The 23,381-nt window shown below is 35.5% G+C and overlaps 1 protein-coding gene across 4 annotated transcripts in view; it reads left to right on the top strand.

Annotated features, from left to right (window-relative positions):
- CDH12 (cadherin 12) overlaps window positions 1–23,381 on the top strand; it is a 378,196-nt gene that overhangs the window by 289,365 nt on the left and 65,450 nt on the right. For all 4 annotated transcript variants that reach the window (XM_049861507.1, XM_049861489.1, XM_049861479.1 and 1 more), the window contains 2 exons: window positions 2,516–2,703; window positions 19,233–19,486. In XM_049861507.1, coding sequence (XP_049717464.1) covers window positions 2,516–2,703; window positions 19,233–19,486 — 442 coding nt within the window. The remainder of the gene's footprint in view (window positions 1–2,515; window positions 2,704–19,232; window positions 19,487–23,381) is intronic.

The following is a 23,381-nucleotide window of genomic DNA, read 5'->3' as shown; positions in this document are numbered from 1 at the left end:
TTATAAAACAAACAATAAAATAAAATCTGGCATCTCAGCATATTGTCTTGAAAAAGAAACTCTTCCATTTATAATCTGTATTATCTGATGCTATTTAAATTACTTTTTGGGGTTAAGTATAAATATATTATGAAGCAAAAGTTACATCATAATGTTGAAACAAAAATTCTGAATTTTATAGGAAGTGGTTATACTTAATAGCTTTATTACTGAAAAAATATAGATTGGGTCAAATCTAGCTATTGTGAAACACGTTAAAAAAAATGTAGGTTGTAAAAGTCACATTAAGTTTCTGCTAAAGTAATCATGGAAACCCTGGTGGGGTAGTGGTTAAGAGCTACAGCTGCTAACCAAAAGATTGGCAGTTCAAATCCACCAGGTTCTCCTTGGAAACCCTATGGGGTAGTTCTACTCTGCCTGAAGGGGTCACTATGAGTTGGAATCAAGTAATCATGGTTATTAGAAATCACAAAGATTCCTCTTGAATAACTATCTTCATCCTATTATAGGCAATGGAAAAACAATGACACTTATTATTATCATCAATATTACTACTGTTGTTATTAGGTCCTCTTTGCTCTGGTTGCCTCAAGTTCAAACTCTGTTTTAAGTTCAGCAAACACTGAGGACCTCTATATGACAGGCACTGTGCTAGGTGTTTAGGAAGTAAAACGTAATGAAATGTAATCCCGGCCTATTAGAAGTTGCCATTTTGATCAATTAATATGACCATTTTTAACTGAGATTGTTTCGTACTGTTTTTATAGCACCTAAAGTTTTAATGTCTACATAACATCATTGCTACTTGGCAAGTTTTGTGTATGTAGACTTACTGATTTATTTATTCTTTTAAATTTGTTCTTATAAGTAGAAACCTAAAGTCTTCTATGAAGAAAGCCATATTACTAATTAATTAAATTAATTATGTATAATTATTTTGGATCATTGTCAAATATGCCTTCTCTCTCTTACATCGAGCCAGACAAGATATAGGTGAGTACTTATCCTTCTTGCGGCCAAATATATGCTACATTTATGTAATATCCATCGGCTACAAACAAGGTTGATTTTACTGTAATTACAGTACCCAATGCTGTCTGTTTTTTTGTTTTGTTTTGTTTTTTGACAGACGATAAGTTTAACTGCTTCCAAGGGTATTGATATTTTCAAATTTTGAAACTAAATGTGAAAGAATTACATGATCTCTAACAATAATTGGGAGTGATCAAGCATGTATTTGTCAGAAGCTCACAAGATGTGATTAATTACTTTCTCATAGATTGTTGAAGCAATTAATTCTAATATCCCTGTGTGGTTTTCTGAATGAACTTCACCATGCACCAAACATGTGGAAGACCTTTTTAATTTAATGTCTATAACTAACTACAAGTCCAAAGCCAATGAACTGCTGCGGAGCTTCACCTGCAGGGAAACACAATTCACTGTGTATTAATAGAAGTTAATAACTGGACGTTCAATATCAAAATGTAAACTTTGTGTGTGTGTATATTTAGTTTTGCTTTTGGATTTTTATTTCCTTCCATTCTCTCCCTCTTTATTTCTGTTTAAAGGGAATAGTGTTTAATGTATTAACACTTGTTTGATTAGCTTTCAGTAAAAAAGCATATATGTTTTCCTTCATGTTATGCTTTACAAATATATTATATATATATTTATAAAACATTCTATATGTGTATGTATATGTATAAACATACTATTTACATATATATGTAAAATAAGCCTTTTACTTCTTTCTCTTAAATGCTAAAAAACTTGAGAGAACTATATATCCTGATTTAAATGTGTGTGAAAATACCTAGCAAAGTTCCTATTAAAAATTTACTAAACATAAATTGAATCTTAATCTACAATATAATACTTCTAATTCCATCATACCCAACCAGCATAAATTCCCAAATTTTGGTTAAACTATACAGTTCATTTTACAGAGTCATATTTAGCTTAACTATTTATATTTATTAAACGGTTTTAAGAAACTTTAATTCCCTATAAATATCTAAGCATCTGTCCATCCATCCATCATCTATCTATCTATCTATCTATCTATCTATCTATCTGTCTGTCTGTCTGTCTGTCTGTCTATCTATCTATCTATCTATCTACTATCTATCTATCCATTTATCTATCTATGTCTTGCATCTTGGATTCTATTGTATTGATAGCAGTTAATTTCATTGATATTTGTACCTTCACATTTGATATTTGGTATACTTTGATGCTGCTAGCATGTGAAATATTTGTTCATAGTAATTTTAGTTAAACACATTCTGTTCACTATATAATGCCTAATTAAAATTCTTGAGCAGGACCTATGGAAGAGTGAAGTTAGTACTCCTAGTGATAACCCTTAATCTGACAGCATATTGCCTTCTCATTTTGCACTATTATGTTGTAAATTTGATTTACTTCCTATAGACTGTATTTTCAAGCCTGATAATCTTACTATATACCTTAATAACTCCACTGTCAATGTAAATTTTATATGTTTTGGCAGGCATCTTCCATCTGAAAGTTCCTGAGTCTTCTCCTGTGGGCTCAGCTATTGGAAGAATAAGAGCTGTGGATCCTGATTTTGGGAAAAATGCAGAAATTGAGTACAATATTGTGCCAGGAGATGGGGGAAATTTGTTTGATATTGTCACAGATGAGGATACACAAGAAGGAGTCATCAAATTGAAAAAGGTACCCAGACAAACTTTTAGACAGCTGACTGTAATTAAAGAAGAGAAAGAATGAAAATTAAAATGACGAATGATTTTAATTTTCTTTCTATTAGCCGTGTTTTAAATTAAAAACAAAAATAAATTCAATAACCATGAGGTTTTTACTTCCACGGACACTTATTCTGTGAACCAGCAGGAATATATGTTAAGTTGTAATGAGCAAGTCTATTAATTTGCTTAATTATTTTTTAATCTCAGCAGAGTTTAATGACAATTTTAAATTTGGGCTATAAACACAGAAACATTTTAATGTAACAATAAGACCCAGAAGTAAATTCCAGCCCCACTGATCTTGAGCCATTTATAACTTTTCTGAAAGTATAAATATGTAATTCACACATTCCTGGTGATAGCTGAAATCGTGGTGAAGGAAACCCAATATCAATCAGCCCTAATCACTGAAGGACTGGAAGAAATGAGAGAGGATAACAATCGGTTTGTGAGGATCATAAGCAAAAAAGCAAAAAGAATTAGGAGAAAAACTAAGTTGAATGATGAAAAAAAGCAGTTTAATCGGATTAAATGGGTAAATGCAGAACACGGTTGCAGAAGGAGAGAGCAAAGTTAGTTGAGATTTTCTAAAGAAATGATTACATTCATTACATGTACTTTTGTCTTTTATTGGATGGTGGCATGGGGGTGGGGGGAACTGTTTTTAAGTCGATTGAGACTCATAGAGACCATATAGGGTTTCCAAGCCTGTAAATCTCTACAAAAGCAGGCTGCCACATCTTTCTCCCTCATAGCCACTGGTGGTATTCAACCAATGACTCTTCAGTTAGCAGCCGATCTCTTTAATCATTGCACCACCAGGTGGCATGTGAAAGAAGCATATAAATTGAGACAGCACATAGTCCCTGTGCTCAAGTAACTTCCATTTCCGTTGGGGAAGTCAGTTGATGAACAAGTAATTTAACCATCACTGTGAAACTCTGGTGGCATTGTGGTTAAGAGCTGGGGCTGCTAACCAAAAGGTCAGCAGTTCAAATCCACCAGGTGCTCCTGGGAAACCTTGTGGGGCAGTTCTACTCTGTCCTATAGGATCACTAGGAGTCAGAATTGACTCAACGGCATCAGGTTTATGAGGACTAATGATGAAGTGGTCAAGAGCTCAGGCTGCTAACTGAAAGGTCAGCAGTTCAAATCCACCAGCTGCTCCTTGGAAACCCTGTGGGCAGTTCTATTTTGTCCTATAGAGTTGCTATGAGTCGGAACCTACTGGAAGGCAACAGGTTTTTTCGTTTGTTTTTTACGAGCACTGATGGAGGCCTGATGGTGCAATGGTTAAGAGTTTGGCTGCTAACTAAATAGTTGGCAGTTCGAATCCACCAGCCACTCCTCGGAAGCCCTATGGGGCAGCTCTATTCTGTCCTTTAGAGTTGCAATCGACTCAACAGTAGAGGGTATGAGCACTGATAAGTTCCACTATAAAACATAAAGCATGGTGAGCGAGTAACAAGTATTGTGAAAGGTGGAAGCTATCTTATAGTGAGGTGGTCAGAAAAGACATCTATGTGAGGCTAAAATTTGAGCATAAACCTGAAGGAATGAGGGGTGATCAATGTAGTGTCTTGGGATGTACATTTCAGAAAGAATGAGCAGTAGTAGCAAAATCTCTGAAGCAGGAGTGTCTGGGCAAGATGGCCAGTGGGGCTGGAGTACAGTTAGTGAAAAGGAGTGTGGGCAGAGATGAGGTCAGAAGGAGACGGGTCTGTCATGGAGAGCCTTGTAGGCCACATCAGGGACTTTGGATTAGACCATGAGATGGGAGGCCAAGCGTCATTTCAGATATAAATGATCTTTTCCAGGGATTTCCCTGGATGTTCTGAGCAGAATAATGACTAGAAGGTAAGGATAGAAATAGGACCAGTTAGAAGACTATAGAAATAATCCAGAAATGACTCGATGGTAACTTGAAACCTGAAGTTGGTAGCAAAAGAGATTGTGAGACATAGGGAGAGCCTGGCTCCATTTAAAAAACAGCCGATATATATGTTTATACATCTTTTGGTCATCTGGTAAATTATAATACCTAATAAAATGCATGGATTTTGCTTCCAGTGCTGTGATTTGTTTTAGTCTCTAAATAAGGATCCAGCAGAGACAATCCTTACTTACCAATCTATTATTCTTTTGGGGGGAAAAAAAATTGCAACTTGAAAACTGCATCAGGAAAACTTTTTTTGCAACAAAATTTAAAGTCTATCTGTCAATCATATGTATTGCAGACTGTGTGTGCGTGTGTATATGTGTGTGTGTACACACCACAGGTAGATATCTGACTTGACTAAACATGACAGTATGCTTCCATGCAAATGAAATGAGAAAAATATTCTGTCGAATAAACTCTTGAAAAATTCAAAATTAACTTAAACAATTGCATTGTTGAAATTCAGAGAATTTTTTTTTTTTAGATAAGGACTCTATTACAGGACTATTCATGTATATATTCAGTGAGTTCTCAGAAAGCCTCACCTTGGATTTACCTTTAAGAGACCTTGAAGAATTAGATGAATAATAATAAATATGTATGTAAGCATTGAGAGTAACTTTTCATTTCCATAATTATCTTAAAATTAGTTTTTAAGTGTTCCCTTTAGTTTTTCAGCATAGAATTGCAATGCAAAATATTTGATGTAAAACCAAACTCATATAGGAATTATGTTCTTAAATATAAAGTCCCCAAATTGATATTCTGTATTTCAATAAATAGCTGTTTTTTAAGCATCGATTATTTTAATATTTTGCCAAACAGCATTTGAAATGCGGTGGAGAAATGAAGGAAAATATGATTTCTCTTCAGGGAATTTTTTTTTTTTTTAATCTCACTTAAAATACATTAAACTGCTTAAAGTTCTCTGAAGCACATTTTTCCTTCTTTTTAATCTTCAAATTTGTTTATTTGCTATTATTTTAGTATTCCACCCCCTCTCTTCTATTCTTCCATAGAGGGATGATCTAAGGGGATTAAAAAAAATATGGTCAGGTTTATAGGAGCTGAGAAGAATGAAAAAAGGCATTTTTACTTCTTTTATATTTTTTAATCTTAACTTGGATTTACTTTATGAGCACTGTGACAGAATGTCATTTCACTGTGTCGCTTTGAATTTAAAATAACATTATGAAACTTTATACACCTCTCCAAGGCATACGATATTGGTTTAAAAGAATAAAAACAAACTACTCTACTCTTTTTACTCTACTCATATCACACTGATCAAAAAAAAAAATTTTTTTAATTAATTCCCTGTGTTGTTAAACACATATAACAATACATTCTTTTTTTTCAATTTGGATAAGTAAAACTTGTTAAAATTTTCACTCCATCTAAAAATTAGGAGATGGGTTAAAATTAAAATTAAAAAATAATATGTTTTAAATTGAAAAAAAAAAACTCTTAAGTTAAGAGCTAAATAAAATATACGTTTTTAAGCAGTGGCTTTTTTTCCCCCTGCTGCATAAAAAAAAAAATTTTTTTTTTTTTTAAGTAAGACTAAAATATACACCCACTGTATATAAGTAAACATACAAATTTATAAGAGTTAAAAAAAATTCAAGGGCTGACAATCCAAGTATCTATATAGAGCCACTGTGGTTTTCTTGTCACTGATGAAGAAATCTGGGCAATTAAAATAGTGGGGTTAATACTTCAGTTATGTAAAAGACCGATTTTAATATCCTGCATAATTTCTAAAATAGCTGGGTTCCCCTTCTACTAAAATAACTATTAGGAACTACTAAGAACTACTGTAGAAAATGCAAACGGCCAACTGATTTTATTTTATTTTAAAATAAGTAAAACCTTTTTGAAGTTAACAAAAATCACCTTATAATTTGCTTTATTAAGGTGATGTTACCTGGCAATACTTTATCATTTCAAATTAACATAACTGCATGATCACATTGAATCCGAAGCAGATTGTTTTTTTTTTTTTTCCTTGAAAAGTATAAGAGATAAAAGATATTACTCCACACAAGGACCGTTTAATAGGTTAAGTTCTCACATGGTCCCATTTATATTTAATCTGTATCCGGTTAGTCAGTAAAATTCCTTTCCTTTTTGCAGTCCTAGCAAATAGCAATGCAGCGACTCCACACCAAACAATTTGGTAACATAGCACCATCGTGTGGTCAATTCTTGAATAACTCTTAGGAACAACATGAAAATAAAATTTTGAATTGTTATATGCAGTTAAATATGCACCTCTATTTTGATTAAGTTTAAAATACTATTTTTAACTACTATAACTTTTTTTATAACATTTAGAATTTCAAAGAAAAATAGGTGGCTTTTTTACTTGTCTCTGTAAATAATATGTTGCTTTTTTTCCCTTAATTTTTGTTTTCATCTTTTTCACACACCTTTCCTAGTTTTCCTAAACTTTCTCCTCATCTCTAAATTAGCCCCAAATCGACATAACATATTGCGAGTGCTCTACCACTTTTTATACATTTCTGTCTGTGCCACAATCTCTTCAAACTCAGAATATTTGATATTAAATTCCTTCTCTTCTCCCAACCAAAATGGGCCTGTTCATATTTTCTCCCTTCTGGGTAACACTCCATCTTCTAATCAGTCCTTAGACTGGAAGTCTGAGGTCTTTCTGACTCTGCTTCCTTATTCATTGCCTCCTCTTGTCAAGTTAGATGCAAAGCCTGGCCATTAATTTTCTAGAACATGGATTAAAATATCTCCTTTCTTCTTCTAGTGGTTTGACTTATGGCCCTCACAGTTGTTCCTTTGCACTCTTTTAGGGGCCAGAATGGCAGCTAATAACAACAGTGGCTGTTTTCTAAGCCTCGCACCTTATCTTCCTCCAACCTACCCTTTCCTCTGGGAGGGAATGATCGAACACGTCAATCTGTTTACTGTCTTCTCAGACTGAAACCCTCTTCTGGTTTCTCACATGTTTAGTCTTTATCTTATTATCACGCACGAACGCACGCACGCACTGCATTCCAACTAAACCAAATCTACCATAGTTGACGTTCTACTCGTCCTCCTGCATCTGAAGCCCTGCCCACAGGGATTTCTTAGTGTATTTTTTCCTGTTCTTTAACGTTTGTCTCCCATACCTCTCTCTTTCTTGAGTTTCTCTGACAGAGTTGATCACTCCTTACTTTGTTCCCCAAATGTCAACGTTTCTGTCAAAGCATCCTTGACGCTGCTGGCGTTCATGTTTTGAAGACATTTGATTCTTCCTACTATATTTTAAGCTCCTGGAGGTGCTCAGGAGTCCTTGTGTCTTGGAGATGGTTAAGCACTTGACTACTAACTGAAATGTTGGTGGTTCTAGAAGTGCATCAAAATAAAAGCCTGGTGATCTGCTTCCAAAATGTTCCTGCCTTGAAAACCCTATGGGATTAACACAAAGACAACTTTTTCTTTTTTTCTTTCTTTTAGAGGTGCTTAATCATTTTTATCATATTCGTATTTGTGTCCTCATACCAAAGGAAAGGCATTTCCAAATGTAGGGTATTGAAAATTTTTGTTAAGTAAAAAGAACGAATATCTTATGTTGGTTTAGTGTTTCAATTTCTGTTGCATTATTTCCCTTAGTCCACACTTGGAATATAAAGTTCTCAGATTATGGAAACTATTTAGATAGGGTTTTTTGTTTGTTTGGTTGGTTGGTTTTTGTTTTCTGATTCTACAAATAAGAAATCTGCAGCTCAGAGAAGAAAGGCGACTTTATTAGATTTCACACAGCTTGTCATTATTTATAGTACATATTTGAAAAGCATATACTTTAGACTCGTGCAAAGACCAATATGGGATAGAAATAAAATGTGAAATTGATCATTCAAGGAAGCTAGAAAGATAATTGATCTCCCCAAATGATCGCGGTTTTTACTGTGTGTATGTGAAGCACATATTTTACTTATATGCTATTATACACTATTAAACATTTATCATAGTTAATGAGATCTATTTTAGGAAAGAAAAAAACACTGAAAATATGTATCTAGAAGCACTGGAAATACTTTTAATGTCCCTCACTCCCTTTTTTTTTTTTTAATTGAACTTGTTTCAAAAATTACTATCATTTAAATATGGGCATAATTACAATGCCCAGAATTATTAAGTTTATTCATTAAAACTATCTAAATTGGGCAGGCCACAAAAAATTGGAGTGTAGTAATAATTTGCTTACAGAAAAAAATTGACTGTTTTTCTAATAAATCTGCTATTTATTTAGAGATAAATTGTATGACATGGATGTTTTCTCATTTAAATATCTATTATTATTAAAACACTCTTTTGGTTTGGTTATCCAATTCTTTTAAGCTTTATTTTGTTTGTTTTTTAAACCTGAAATATTGTTGAAGATTTGCCAAAACTAAAATCTAGATTTTAAAATTGTGCACACTTCATTTTTTTTTTTTTTTTCCCTTTGATTCAGGTACATTCTCATCTGGTCTAGTGACAACTTTTTATCCACCAAAGAATTGTTGGTTGACCTATTATTTCCTTGGAAAATACTGAGCTGAATTCTTTGTGAATTCTCGATGAGATTAAAAAATAACAATAATAAATACTGCTTGATTGAGATATAAGTCCAGGCAAAGGGGGATTTCTTTAACAGGAGCTAGTAAATTTCTCAAATAATAAATTAACAATGTTTTAATAGAAAAAGAACATTTGTTCTAAACTTGGGGGAAGGACATTTTAGCAGAAGAACTCAGAGGCAAGAACAATGTATTCTGTGGGGTAGCCTCAGATCATTCAGTGTTTCTGGAGCAAAACCACAGAGTCCACAGGAGATTTGGTAGGGCTCAATAAGAAGCTTCCTCATGTACTGCAGGGGAGTTGTCACCACACTGGGAAATAAGATAGGATATAATTAGTTTATGAGATCATTTAACTATAGATTTTAGGGCTTCAGTCCAGAGTTTTCTGTTTCAGTAGGCTTGTCATGGCTATGAGAAATCACAAAGTATGTTGAAAAAAAAAAAAAAAAGATTCTGATGTAGCTAATCCATGGTCTATCATTTGGAAAACCATTGTTGGAGGTGACAGAAAACTCTATGGTTGTAACGAGGAGAGTAGGGTTTCATTTAGAGGAAGCATTCCATGGAAGTTGGAGGGAAGAAACAATAATTATAATATTCTTGAATTAGGATATTATATAAATGCTTCATGCTAGTGTAGATGAAGTTTAAACTAGGTCATGGGACATCAAGATGGTGAGAAATAGAGGAGCTAAGAAATGTCCAAAAGAAACGATAGATGTCAAGTATGACTTCAAGGTTTAAATCTTGGGTAATTTAGTGGATGGCGATGCCACCAATTGAGGCAGGTACTAAAAAAAACAGGTGGTGCTTGTAAGTTCTGGTTTGACATGCTGACTTTTCAAGCTCCTCAATTCCACCTCCCAGTCATACACAAACACACTCTACGCACCTCTCCTACACACATACTAACATACGCACTCTCCCTCATCACTGTGAAACACAGTTCTACTCTGAAACACAGGGGTTGCCACGAGTCAGAATCCCCTGGACAACAACTGGTTTATTTTAGTTTTAACATACTACATAGTGTGCTTATTTATGTTATTATTGACTACTCACATCAAGAAGACAACAAGCTCCGTGCAGATGGTGACGTTTCTGTGCTTTTTACAGCTCTAACACCTGTAATGTTATCTGGCACATAGCAGGATTCTTAAGAAATACTTGTTGAAGGAAGGAATCACAGGCCTTCTGTCAGGCTCACCTACCTGCGACTTTCCCCTGACTTGTCCTTCTCATCTCAGAGCTGCATTCTTGTCTGCTCTGTGTTATGTTGTCTCCTTCTGGGTAATTTTCCGTCTCATTACCCTGACTATTTTCCTTATAAAACTTATCACTAATTGAAAAGGACTTATTTACTTGTTTCCGGTGTGCCATTCCCTCTCTACAATATAAGACCCATGAGAAAATGGGCTTTATTTAACTTGTTAACCACTGTCTCCAGCTTCTAAAACATCCTGAGGCACACAGTAAAATCTAAGCCAATACTTGATTCAATTAATGTCAATTTAAATATTTTTAATAAATTGATATTAATTAAAGCCAAATGTCACAAAACTTAGTTTTATGCTCAATATTGTAGTTATTTGTTTCTATTAGCACTTTTCCATTTCCATGAGAAATGATTCTAAAATTCTACCACTATTCAAGTCACAGGAGCCCTGGTGGTGCAATGGTTAAGAGCTCAGGTGCTAACCAAAAGGTTGGCAGTTCGAATCCACCAGCCACTCCTTGGAATCCCTATGGGGCAGTTCTACTCTGTCCATTAGGGTCACTGTGAGTCAGAATCAACTAGATAGCAATGGCTTTTTGTTTTTTTATTCAATACACATATTAAAGCATCATTAGATAATGTCTACACCTCCTTCTTAATTGATTCTTTTTAAGAGGTCCTGGTTGAAAAAAATTTTTCTGTTTTTTTGGTGATGCAGTGGTTAAGCTCTGGGCTGCTTACCGGAAGGTCAGTGGTTCTAACCCTTCCAGCTGTTCCACAGGAGAAAGATGTGGCAGTCTGCTTCTGTAAAGTTTACAGCCTTGGAAACCATATGAAGCAGTTCTGCTATGTCCTATACAGCTGATATGAGTCAGAATTGACACAACACAAACTGGTTTTTGGTTTTCTTTTTAGAATGAAGCCACTTGTTCTGAAAGTCTCATCTTTATACTTCAGCCTGGTATGATAAATCTGCTTTACAATGGCTTGTTCCTAGTGTTTCTTCTTCATCTTAGTCTAGGCTCATATAAGTCAGTTTTCTAGCCATTCCTCTTGAAAGGGGTCTAGTATGATTAAGATAAATCATTGGGATTCATTGACAGTTTTTCTTTCCATTGATCATTAAGGCCTACTACATTTTTGTGAGTCTAGAGTCTTATTATTAAAAGATATATATATATTTAAGAATTATAATTTTACTGTGTTTGTGGGAATGGTATGAGTTCATCATAAAAATTGAAACAATATAGAACAGCAGAAAGTAAAAAGGAATGAAGCCCTTTTACATCTCAATATCTATTGTTAACATTGGGAAAATGTTCCATATATTCATCTATGCTTATTTAGAGGTAGAAGGGTAGAAAGATAGATAGGAGAGAAGGAGACAGAGAATCTTCAAGAGGAATGGTTTTATTCATAAAATATAGCAAATATTACATCAAACTTCTAAGAAGAATGTAATATTTCATTCTATTTGATTCCAACAGAAAAAATATCGATGTGAAATGTCCTTCCATTGTTAAATTTCAGAAAAATATTTCTTCTACATAAAACTATTTCCTGAAAGATCTCTCTATAATTATGAATAAAAACAAAAATCATGATGTTAGAATTATTAGTAGTATTTCAGTTACCTCTCTTAATTTTAGATTATTTAATATATTGCTATCAAAGATTCCTTAATCTTAAATGCTATCAATAAACACCTTAGAATTTATGTACGCTTCCTCTCTTTCACCTTCCAAAATTCTTAGTTATATAAGAACATTTAGCTTTCAAGTTTGAAAACATAAACGTTTTATTTTCCTAGACAAATTTAGCAATGCTTACAATCAGTTCTCTTACTAGATGGTCTCCAACCTGTCTCTTCCTCTCTCTTCTTCCGCCTTCCTTTTCTCTTCCTCCTTCTCCTTCTGCTTCTACTTCCTCTTCTTCTCTTCCTTTTTGCTTCTATTTTTCCCTGTTCCTCTTTCTCCTGCTACTTCTTGTAGTCAGCTGCCATACAGCCGGTTCCGACTCATAGCAACCATATGCACAACAGAAGGAAACACTGCCTGGTCCTGAACCATCCTCACAAGCATTGTTATACTTAAGCCCATTGTTGCAACCACTGTGTCAATGAGACTATCTCATTGACGGTCTTCCTCTTTTTCTCTGACTCCCTACTTTACCAAGCATGATGTCTTTCTCCAGGGACTGATCCCTCCTGACAAAATGCCCAAAGTATGTGAGACGTAGTCTTGCCATCTTTGCTTCTAAGGAGCATTCTGGTTGTACTTCTTCCAAGACAGATTTGTTTGTCCTTTTGGAAATCCATGCTATATTTGATATTCTTCACCAACACCACAATTCAGAAGCATCAGTTCTTCTTTGGTCTTCTTTTATTCATCGTCCAGCTTTCACAGGCATATGAAGCAATTGAAAACACCATGCTTGGGTCAGGCAAACCTTAGTCTTCCTCAGTCTCCTGCTCATACTCCTCTTTTTAGTAAATTTATCCCTTGTATGGTTACCATCATTACATTTTTCCCCAAAAAAGGTTTCACGTGTGTTGTAATCTCTGAATTCATACATGTTGAAGACTGTCTGTCTCTTGGTTTTACGGTTAAAAGAAAGCTTAACCAGTATATTATTCTGGATAATGTTTACTTTTCCTTAGAGCATTGTACACATAGTCCCATTGACTGCTGGAATTGAGTTGCTGATGGGAATATGTGGCCAGTCTCTTCCCTTATAGAGATAGTGTATTTTCTTCCTGGATGCGTAAATACATCTTTCTTAATTCTGATAATTTATTTTTAAAATTCAAGAATTCATCATCTGTCATCTATAGTACTTCGCCCAACCCTCTCCTGAAACATGATACATAGATTCAGTTCTTTATTTATAAAGTCCTGATTATTTCCTATTAAGATATTTTTACATATTTTAAAATTTTTAGTTCTTTGTTTCAAGGATATCAATTATCTGTATATTTATTTTATTTTGTTTCATAGTATATTTAATCTTTGGGTTTACATTGTTTTTAAATAATGGTAATCTGATTATTTCTATTTTTTCATTAATTCTGTCTCTATATATTAATTCTGCATATATATAATGGGTTTTCTTATTTTTTTTCTTTCAAGTGCTAATATTCTTTTAACTTGTTATTCAAATTTCATTATTTGTTATGTTCTTCTATAGAGCTAGTTCCTCCAGGGAGTATTTCTTTGTTTCTTGAGCTATATATAATTTTATTTGTATTATGTTGGCATTGAAGCCCTGGTGGCACAGTGGTTAAACATTTGGCTGTTATCCAAAAGGTTGGCGGTTTGCATCCACCAGCAGCTCCTTGGAAACCCAATGGGGCAGTTCTACTCTGTCTTGTAGGGTCACTATGAGTCAAAATCGACTCAATGCAGTGTTTTTGTTTGTTTGTTTATACTAGTATATTTGTCAAAGTTTTTAATTTTGGTTTACCTCAAGAGAAACACAGACATTTCTGATCAAAATCTTGCACGTGTCCTTATAACTTCAGGTGAATTTCCTTTGCCTTCCTTTCCATCTTATATGGTATAGTTTTGTTTTTCCGTCTAAGCTATGGTTTGAAGGCAGAGAATTTCTTGTTCTTTTTCTGTAGCATCTAGAACACAAGGGGAAGCACAAGAGAGAACCCAAGTATAGTTCTGTGCAGTCTTTGTAGGAGAAAGAGGGCTGAACGATCTCTTTTGAGCTTTTGCTAAATGTCATGTGCATAAGTTTACTCTTTCTAGGATGGTGGGTAAAAATATAAGATAATCCAAAAGGGTGTCAACTGGATTTTTACTATTTCTCAATTCAGTGTGTAATTCTGAAGCCTATGATTACTCACCTCATACATGCTTCCTCTTCTATTTTTAAGCAGACTTTTTTGCAATTTATTGTATGAGATCATGCTCCTTTTCTTGCAGGGCAGTTGTTAGTGAAATTTTCGGTGGTTTTACTACTTTTTTATTCTTTTCATTAGTTGTAAGAAAGAAAGTTTTAATTTTATTCCCTCCTCTTTTTTACAAAATATTGTTTTAATTTTTTTTTTTTTTAATATCGCCTAAAATTGTTGTTGTTAGTTGCCAACAAGTTGATTTCAGCTCATGGTGACCCCATGTGTGCAGAGTAGTACTGCTACATAGGGTTTTCAAGGCTTTGACCTTTTGGAAGCAGATAGCCAGGCCTGTCTTCTGAGGCACCACTGGGTGGATTTGAACTGCCACCCTTCCAAGCACTTAATCATTTGCTCCATCTAGGAACTCCCCTCCTAAAGTTGTCTCTAGTATATTAAAGCCCCAGAATTGCTTACTTAGTATCTTTTTCCTTAATGGGGTGTCCATCTTCTTACTTATTCTTTCACTTTGTTACAGTTGGTAATTGTTTGGGCCATGGCTGCTGTATTTGTACTCAATTGCTGTGTAACAATTGACTGCAAATGTAGCAGATTAAAACAACACACATCTGTCTCACAGTTTTTGTGGGTCAGGTTATAGTATACTTGGATCCTCTGCTCAGGGTCTCACCAGGCTGAAATCAAGGCGCCAGCCATGGCTGTGTTCTGATTTGAGGCTTGAAGTCCTATTTGAAGCTTATTTCTTGTTGGTAGAATCCATTTCCATGCAGTTGTGTGACAAAAGTCCCTTCTTTCTTGCTAAGTGTTGGCTCAGGTTCTCTCTCATTTCCTAGAGGCCACCCTCAGGCACTTGCCATGTGGACTCCTCTTCTCACAACATGGCAGCTTACTTCTTCAAGGTCAGCATCTACCAGCATCTGCCACTGTCCCTTCTTTTACAGACTCATCTGATCAAGAAAAATCTCCTTTTTGATTAACTCGATATCAAGTGATTGAGATCTTTAATTATAAGCGCATATTTTCTAAAATTAAGTGTAATAAATTCGTAGAGTTGATATCCCTTTAAATTCAGAGGTCCCTCACACACTAAAGGGGAGAGAATCATACAAGGGTGTGGGTCATAGGGGAGCAGGAATCTTGGGGCTATCTTGGAATTCTGCGTACCACAACTGGTGTTGTTCACATTCCCAAAAATATAGCTCAACATTGTCTAGGAGCATGATGAGGCCTGGGGTACCCCAGGGAGTTATTCTCCTCTAATTAATTTCAAAAATTGTTCCCCCCTTGTTCACCTGTAAAATGAGAGAATCATTTGGCACTTAGCATTTTATGTAGTTATTTATGACCTAAACCTCAGGAAAGGAGTCCTGGCAGTGCAATATTTAAAGTGTTCGGCTGCTAATCCAAAGGTCAGTAGTTCCAGACCTCAGGAAGGCAAGAGGAGAGAAAGTAGCTAAAAACAAAGAAGCAGAAGGTGGTATCTAGCCCAATCCCTCCTTTTATTCCCTGGAGAACAATTAAGTATATCATATTCCATTTCTCCCTAGCTATGGTTTTTTGCTGGGAAATTCCCTATAATTTGATTTGTTCTCTGAAAATCCATGTCTATTAACCTTATTTGTGAAAATATCCTAAGGAGTGAGGAGTTACTCAGCTAAATTAATTGTCTTTAATCAATCATTACCTTATCACTCTAGAATGGTTAAAAAAAAGTTAAATGGTCTCCAAGCAATGCCACAAAGTTTTCTATTTATTGTGTGAGAGTTAAAATGGCTCAACGTCCTATTAATGGATTTGTATCATAAAATATGGTTCACTTTCTAGTGATAAAATTATCTTTCTGTTTCTTCTATATTTATCTCAAATGTCAGACTTTTGATTGATTCTCAAATTAGGATAAGTCATTTCCCTGACACCATCCCAACCCCCCCGCCCTCCCCGCAACACACATGTACCAAAAAAAGGAGAAGGTAGAAGGGGTAAGTAAATTTAGCTAGAGAGAGATCAGTATTGCTTCTCTTTTCTCTTCCAGAGCTATACTATATATTTTATAAAGTAGCATTATCTAAGGACACTGGTCATGATAAAATAAGTCCAGTTAGAATATTGTTGTGGCATTGCACCTATAATTTTTTCTGTTTTTCCATCACTCCAGGATATAAGATTTTAGCTGAAATTAAAAAAAAAAAAAAATCTGTATATACAGAAAGAATCATTCATCTCAATCTATATGTCTCTGACCACCAAATAATCCCCTGCTGTGATAGGCTGTTAGTTCTTAAAATGCAGAGACTATTTCTGATCTCCTCCAAAACATGTGAAAAATGTTTCACAATCGTTCTGTCATTTCTAGGCTTGAAATGAACTTTTCAGTAGAAAGTCAAATTCTTCCAGATAGCTGTGGTATGTAAATAGATAGGGAAATAAAATTAAAATTATACTTAGAGAAGAATTTGCCTAATTATACCCATAATCAGAGGCATTTCATTATCTAGGAGAAAATAGGGAAGGTTTTGAGGAACAATCTGGATCAACTGCTACATACTTTCTAAAATAGACTTTAATTATGGGTCACAGAGGAAGCAAATGCAGGACAGGGCAGCTCAATCTGCTTTGTAGGCAGACAGACCCACAAGCTCCTAAAGTCAGAAATGTCCTGTTTTAGAAGTTGTTGTTGTTGGGTGCTGTTGAGTCAATTCTGACTCATAGTTATGCATGAGACAGAATATAACTGCCCTAGAGAGTTTTGTTGAGGTTGCAATTCTACGGAAGCAGATAGTCAAGTCTTTCTTCTGGGGAGCTGCTTGGTGGGTTCAAACCTCCAACCTTTTGATTAGCAGCCTAAAGCTTAATTCTTAGAAGTTATGGATCACTATCGTAGAAAAATCATACTGTTTAACATTCATAGATCATTTAAAGTTTACAAAAACAGAAAATATATTTTTATATGCCTTTAGTTTGAATTGAGTCCCTGGGTGGTGCAAAGGGTTAAAAAACTCAGCTGCTAACCAAAAGATCTGTGGTTAGAGTCCATCCAGAGATGCCTCATAAGAAAGTTCCATTGATCCACCTTCTAAAAATCCAGCCATTGAAAACCCTACAGAGCACAGTCTACTTCCTACTTGGTTAGGGCTGATCAAAGAAAGGACACTGTGAGATTATCCCCTCAGGTCCTAGATATTACATTTATATTCATGTAACCAATGGCCATATTATAAAGCATGGCATGTTATATGTGCTCTTCTTTATTTGGAAACCCTGCTGGCGTAGTGGTTAAGAGCTGTGGCTGCTAACCAAAAGGTCGGCAGTTCAAATCCACCAAGTACTCCTTGGAAACCTTATAAGGCAGTTCTATCCTGTACTACAGGGTTACTATGAGTCTGAATCGACTCGACAGTAAAGGGTTTGTTTTTTTTCTTTGTTCGTTTTGGTTCTTTATTTATATTGGCTTTAAGATAAATCAAAATTCCCAATAGGAAAGAGGTGGAAATTGAAGAACAATTGGTATTATATGTAAATAGGTATAAGGTAAACAAATAAAAATATAAAAAGTAAAAGAAAGCATTGACTACAAGGTATATAAAAAGATGAATAAAAATCAATTAATATGAAAAAATAAAGAGAATAATTACAGGGAAAATAAATATAGGCAGCACTGAATGAAATGTACAGCAAAAGAGACTTGATGTCAAGTTCAAGAGGTGCTAATGTTTCATTATAATCATCTCCAGAGAATTGTGAGTTTTTTGAGGATGTCACCCATGATTTTTTTTTCCTTTTCTTGTTTTCCTTCGCCAGAGGAAATGCATAAAACAACACTCTTATGCTAAAGAGAGAGAGAAAAAAATATACCTCTTATTTCCCCCAAGTGCACTGAGGCAAAAAATAGATGTGTTGACACAGCAATTAGCGATGCATGGGAGTCACACTAGCTGGACTTACTTAGAAAACAGAAGCAATTCAAGGTGCCAGAAAATCACTATGTTAAGTGACATTAAGGTTATCTTCTTTTTCTTAGGTGATGAGAAGTCAGAGTCATTGACTTTGAAGTTACCATTTAGACAAAGCACCACAGCAAAACCATATTTCTGGAATATAATGTTTTCAGTTCTTGGTATCATCAGACTAATATCAACAGTCAGGGAGAATGTGAGCAGTAGTAATGCTAAAATAGAGAAACATTGACTTCAAGGAGAAATGACATTCAAATATTATATTTCACAGTATTCTTTGTCTTTGTACTTGTGCAACCTGAATTCTCGGTACACTGCCCATTAATTCCATATGCAACACTCAAAATATAAAACACCAAAACCCTTCTCATAGTTATCACTGTGTATGTCTTTAAATCCTGACACAGTCCTGTTTTGGCCAAAATATCTAGGCATTAAGAAGTATTTAATAAACAATAATATTATGGTCAAAATAAAGAAAGCAATCCAAGGCAAAAAACATATTTTGTTACACCAAATTTTCATCTGGGATCTGAAGAATATTTTCAATTATCCAATTTCAATTTTGTTTAGAAGTTTTATTGCACTGAGTTCCTCTAGATGTCAGTGTTGGATAAGAGCAGAGAAATGTTTTCCTCACTATCTTTTTTTTTTTCACTTGGCTCACAGAAAATGAAAAAGTGTGCACTCTGTCATTTTAATGTATGCAATGATTATTTTACAAGTTACAAAGAAACTTCTCAAAGTGCATGGTTCCTGTTTTTTTTAAAAAAAGATCTACTTTGTGCTTACCTCACCCCCTAATTCTATAGGAAAAGGAAGTCCATGTGTTGAAAACAGTACAATCTGTGCGAATTTACAAATTGCTTTGAAACAGTATTCACCATTTCTAGCACATTCTATGTGGATGGCAGCTCCTCACTTTTGATTTGTCCTTACTACAGCCATTAGATTTTGAAACGAAGAAGGCATATACTTTTAAAGTAGAGGCCTCCAATCTTCACCTTGACCACCGGTTTCACTCCGTGGGCCCCTTCAAAGACACAGCCACCTTGAAGATCAGCGTGCTGGACATGGATGAGCCACCGGTCTTCAGCAAGCCTCTGTACACCATGGAGGTTTATGAAGACACCCCAGTTGGGACCATCATTGGTGCCGTCACTGCCCAAGACCTTGATGTGGGCAGTAGTGCTGTGAGGTAAGAGAGGAAACGTTTTCTCTTCTGTGCTTCAAAAAAGAAAATGATAACCTTAGAATAAGTCTGCATGGATAATTAAGTTATAGAATATAATGTCTGAAAATGTAATAACTTTACTTGATTAATATAATAATAGAGGAAAAGCCTAGGATTTGAGCAAAAACATTCTGAAATCAACCCCTGCAACAGTGTTTCCCAGTAGGGAGATATTAGACATAGCACTCACTTGCAGAAATCAGTTTTGCATCTTATCAAAGGTAGTTAATTATAACTTCCAAGGTTGATACTGATGATTAATGATATTAAGATACTTTTCACAGTGTCAGAATGTAATAGGCATTTAATAAATATTTTGAACACTCTAAAATCTCTGCCCTTTTACCCAAACATGAAGTTTGAAAATGCAGATGAATTTGCCATTTGCAGTTTGTAGCTCGTTATTTTACTGAGACAATGACTTCTGCTGTGTTTGAGGTACATGAATGTTAGCACAAATCAGAGTTGGCCCAAGGGCATGGTGAAAAATGCAATTGCCAAAAGCCCGCAATTTGCTAGGCGCTGATTCCGGTTCCTGTTGGCACCAGGCTGCTGGGGAAGTCAACAAAGCAATAAGGAGAGTAAGAAATCAGTCCATCAGTCTCCCTCTCTCTCTCTTTCTCTTTTTCCCTCTCCCTGTTCTTCAAGCCCATAAACCTCACTGTTGTTGTTAGGAGCCGTGGAATTGGTTCAGACTCAAAGCGACCATATATAAAACAGAATAAAACACCGCTTGGTCCTGCACCATCCTCACAGTCATTGCCATGTTTCAGCCCATTGATGTAGCCATTGTGTCAATCCATCTCATTGAGGGTCTTCCGCTTTTTCATTGATTCTCTACTTTACCAACCATGATATCCTTCTCCAGAGACTGACCTCTCCTGATAACATGTCCACAGTGCCTGAGACAAAGTCTCACCATCCTCGCTTCACAGGAACACTCTGGCTGTATTTCATCCAAGACAGACTTGTTTCTTTTATTTGTGGTGTAGTCAATATTCTTCACCTACATCATAATTCAAATGTGTCAGTTCTCCTTTGGTCTTCTTTATTCATTGTCCAGCTTTATCATGTATATGAGGCAATTGAAAATGTCATGGCTTGGGTCAGGAGTGCCTTAGTCCTCAAAGTGACGTGGTTGCTTTTTAACACTTTAAAGAGGTCTTTTGTACCATATTTGCCAAATGCAATGGTTTGTTTGGTTTCTTGACTGCTGTTTCGATGGGCATTGATTGTGGATCCAAGTAAAATGAAACCCTTAACAACTTCAATCTTTTCCCCATTTACCATGATATTGCTTATTGGTCCACATGTGAGGATTTTTATTTTCTTTGTGTATAGGAATAACACATATTGAAGGTTGTAGTCTTTGATCTTCCTCAGTAAGTGCTTCAAGTCCTCTTCACTTTCAACGAGCAAGGTTGTGTCATCTGTATATCACAGGTTTTAAATTAATCTTCCTCTAAATCTGATGCTTTGTTTTTCTTCATATAATCCAGCTGTTCAGATTATTTACTCAGCACGCAGACAAAAAATATGGTGAAAGGATACAACGCTGAAGCATATTTTTACTGATTTTAAACCAGGCAGTTTCCCCCATTCTAATGCAATGACTGCCTCTTGGTCTATGTTCAGGTTCCTCATGAGCACAATTAAATGTTCAGGATTCCCCATTCTTAGCAATGTTATCCATAATTTGTTATGGTCCCCACAGTCCAATGTTTTGCATAGCCAATTCAACACAGGTAAACATCTTTCTGGCATTCTCTGCTTTCAGCCAAGATCCACCTGACATCAGCAATGATACCCCTCATTCCACATCCTTTTCTGAATCCTGCTTGAATTTCTGGTAGTTCCCTGTTGATATACGTCTGCGATCGTTTTTTAATTATATTCAGCAAAATTTTAATTGTGTGTGATATTAATGATATTGTTTGATAATTCCCTCATTCTGTTGGTTTGGAACAGGCACAAATATGGACCTCTTCTCATTAGTTGCCCAGGTAACTCTCTTCCAAATTTCTTGGCATAGACTAATGAGAATTTCTCTTCAATTTGTCATTCGCAGCAAAGTAGACATATGATTTTCCTATTCAGAAGGGTCAATACTAGTACATTTCAGCTCACTAATACCTAGGATATCGATTTTCGTGAGTTCTGTTTCATTTTTGATGGCTTCCAATTTTCCTGTTTTGTACATTTCATATTCTGATTACCAATGTATATTTGTAGCTGTTTCTTCTCAATTTGAGTCATTCTACATCAGCAAATGAAGATCCTGAAAGATTGACTCCATCCATATAATTAAGGTGGGTGGTACTTTGAGGAGGCAGCCCTTTCCCAGTGGTATTTTGAGTGCCTTCCAACCTGAGGGGCTCATCTTCTGGCACTATATCAGACAATATTGTCCAGATATTCACTAAGTTTTCACTGGCTGATGTTTTCATAAGTAGACTTCTAGGCCTCCTTCCTAGTCTGTCTTTAGTCTGATAGTTCTGCTGAAACCCGTCCACATGGGAGAGCCTGCTGGTATTTGAAATACCTGTGACAAAGCTTCCAGCATTACAGCAACTTGCAATTCACCACAGTATGACAAAATGACAGATGTGTGGCAGGTCTTCCTTCTAGGCATATTGATATTACCCTATCTCTGACAGCACTGTATTTCAAAATAGATGTTGAAATATATTTTTAGACAATGGATGCGATATAGTTTCTCTTTAATTTGTCATTACTGGCATAATAAATCATATGATTGTCCAATTCATAATGACCAATACCAGTCCATTTCAACTCACTAATGCATAGGATATCTATCTTCAAACATTGCATTTAATTTTTGACAATGTTCAATTTTCCTAGATTTATACTTCACACATTCTATGTTTCTATTACTAATGGATGTTTGCAGCTATTTCTTCTCATTTTGAGTCATGCCTCATCAGCAAATGAAGGTTCCAAAAGCTTGACTCCATCCACATCATTAAGGTTGACTCTACTTTGAGGAAAAAGCTCTTTCCCAGTCATATTTGTGTGCCTTCTAACCTGAGGGGTTCATCTATTATAAGGTTTTCACTGGCCAATTTTTTCAGAAGTAAATTGCCAAGGCATTCTTCCTAGTTCGTCTGGAAGCTCTGCTGAAACCTGTCCACCACGGGTGATCCTGCTAGTATTTGAAATATCGGCGGCATAGCCTCCAGCATCACAGCAACACTCGAGCCACCACAGCACTATAAACTGACAGATAAGTGGTGGATAACCCTTACCAGCACTACCGAAGCAATGACAAGATTCCTTTTTTCCTCAGTTACACATTTATTCTGCCACACATTTTGAGACTTTTTCCCATTCAATTTTGCTTTTGTCATATGCCTGAATTGATCGCCACATTCTTTCAGCTGTTGGAGCGATGAAAAAGAAAGGAACCTAATAATATTTGCTCTGAATTATATAACCCTAGGGTTGACCCAGCCAACTAAGTGGTAACCAAGAAGGAGAAAAGGGTTGACCTTTGATATACAAGAACCTGACCAAAGAAAGTATTAAGGGGATTTTTATGCAAAAACAGTATCCAATCTACCTAGGGAAAAATATAAACACATACCTACTATGATTTTCTACAAACAAGTAATTAATGATAAAATCTAGCAATAGTTTAGTGGTACTTCAACAGAGTACCAGGATAGAGTAAAATCATAGGAGATACTAAACCTGTGCTGTTGTATGTATTTATGTGAATTCATCCCTCAAAGTGGCATGAATCCAGACGTGTATGTAGGGTATGGCAGGTATGGTGTGTGCTCTGGGTGCTATTTGTAGTTGAGTGGGTGGGTGAGCAGGTGGAGTAGGTGAGCAGTTT

This window comes from Elephas maximus, chromosome 2, assembly GCF_024166365.1.
Source record: "Elephas maximus indicus isolate mEleMax1 chromosome 2, mEleMax1 primary haplotype, whole genome shotgun sequence".
Lineage (NCBI taxonomy): Eukaryota > Metazoa > Chordata > Mammalia > Proboscidea > Elephantidae > Elephas > Elephas maximus.
This window is presented reverse-complemented; position numbering and strand designations above follow the sequence as displayed.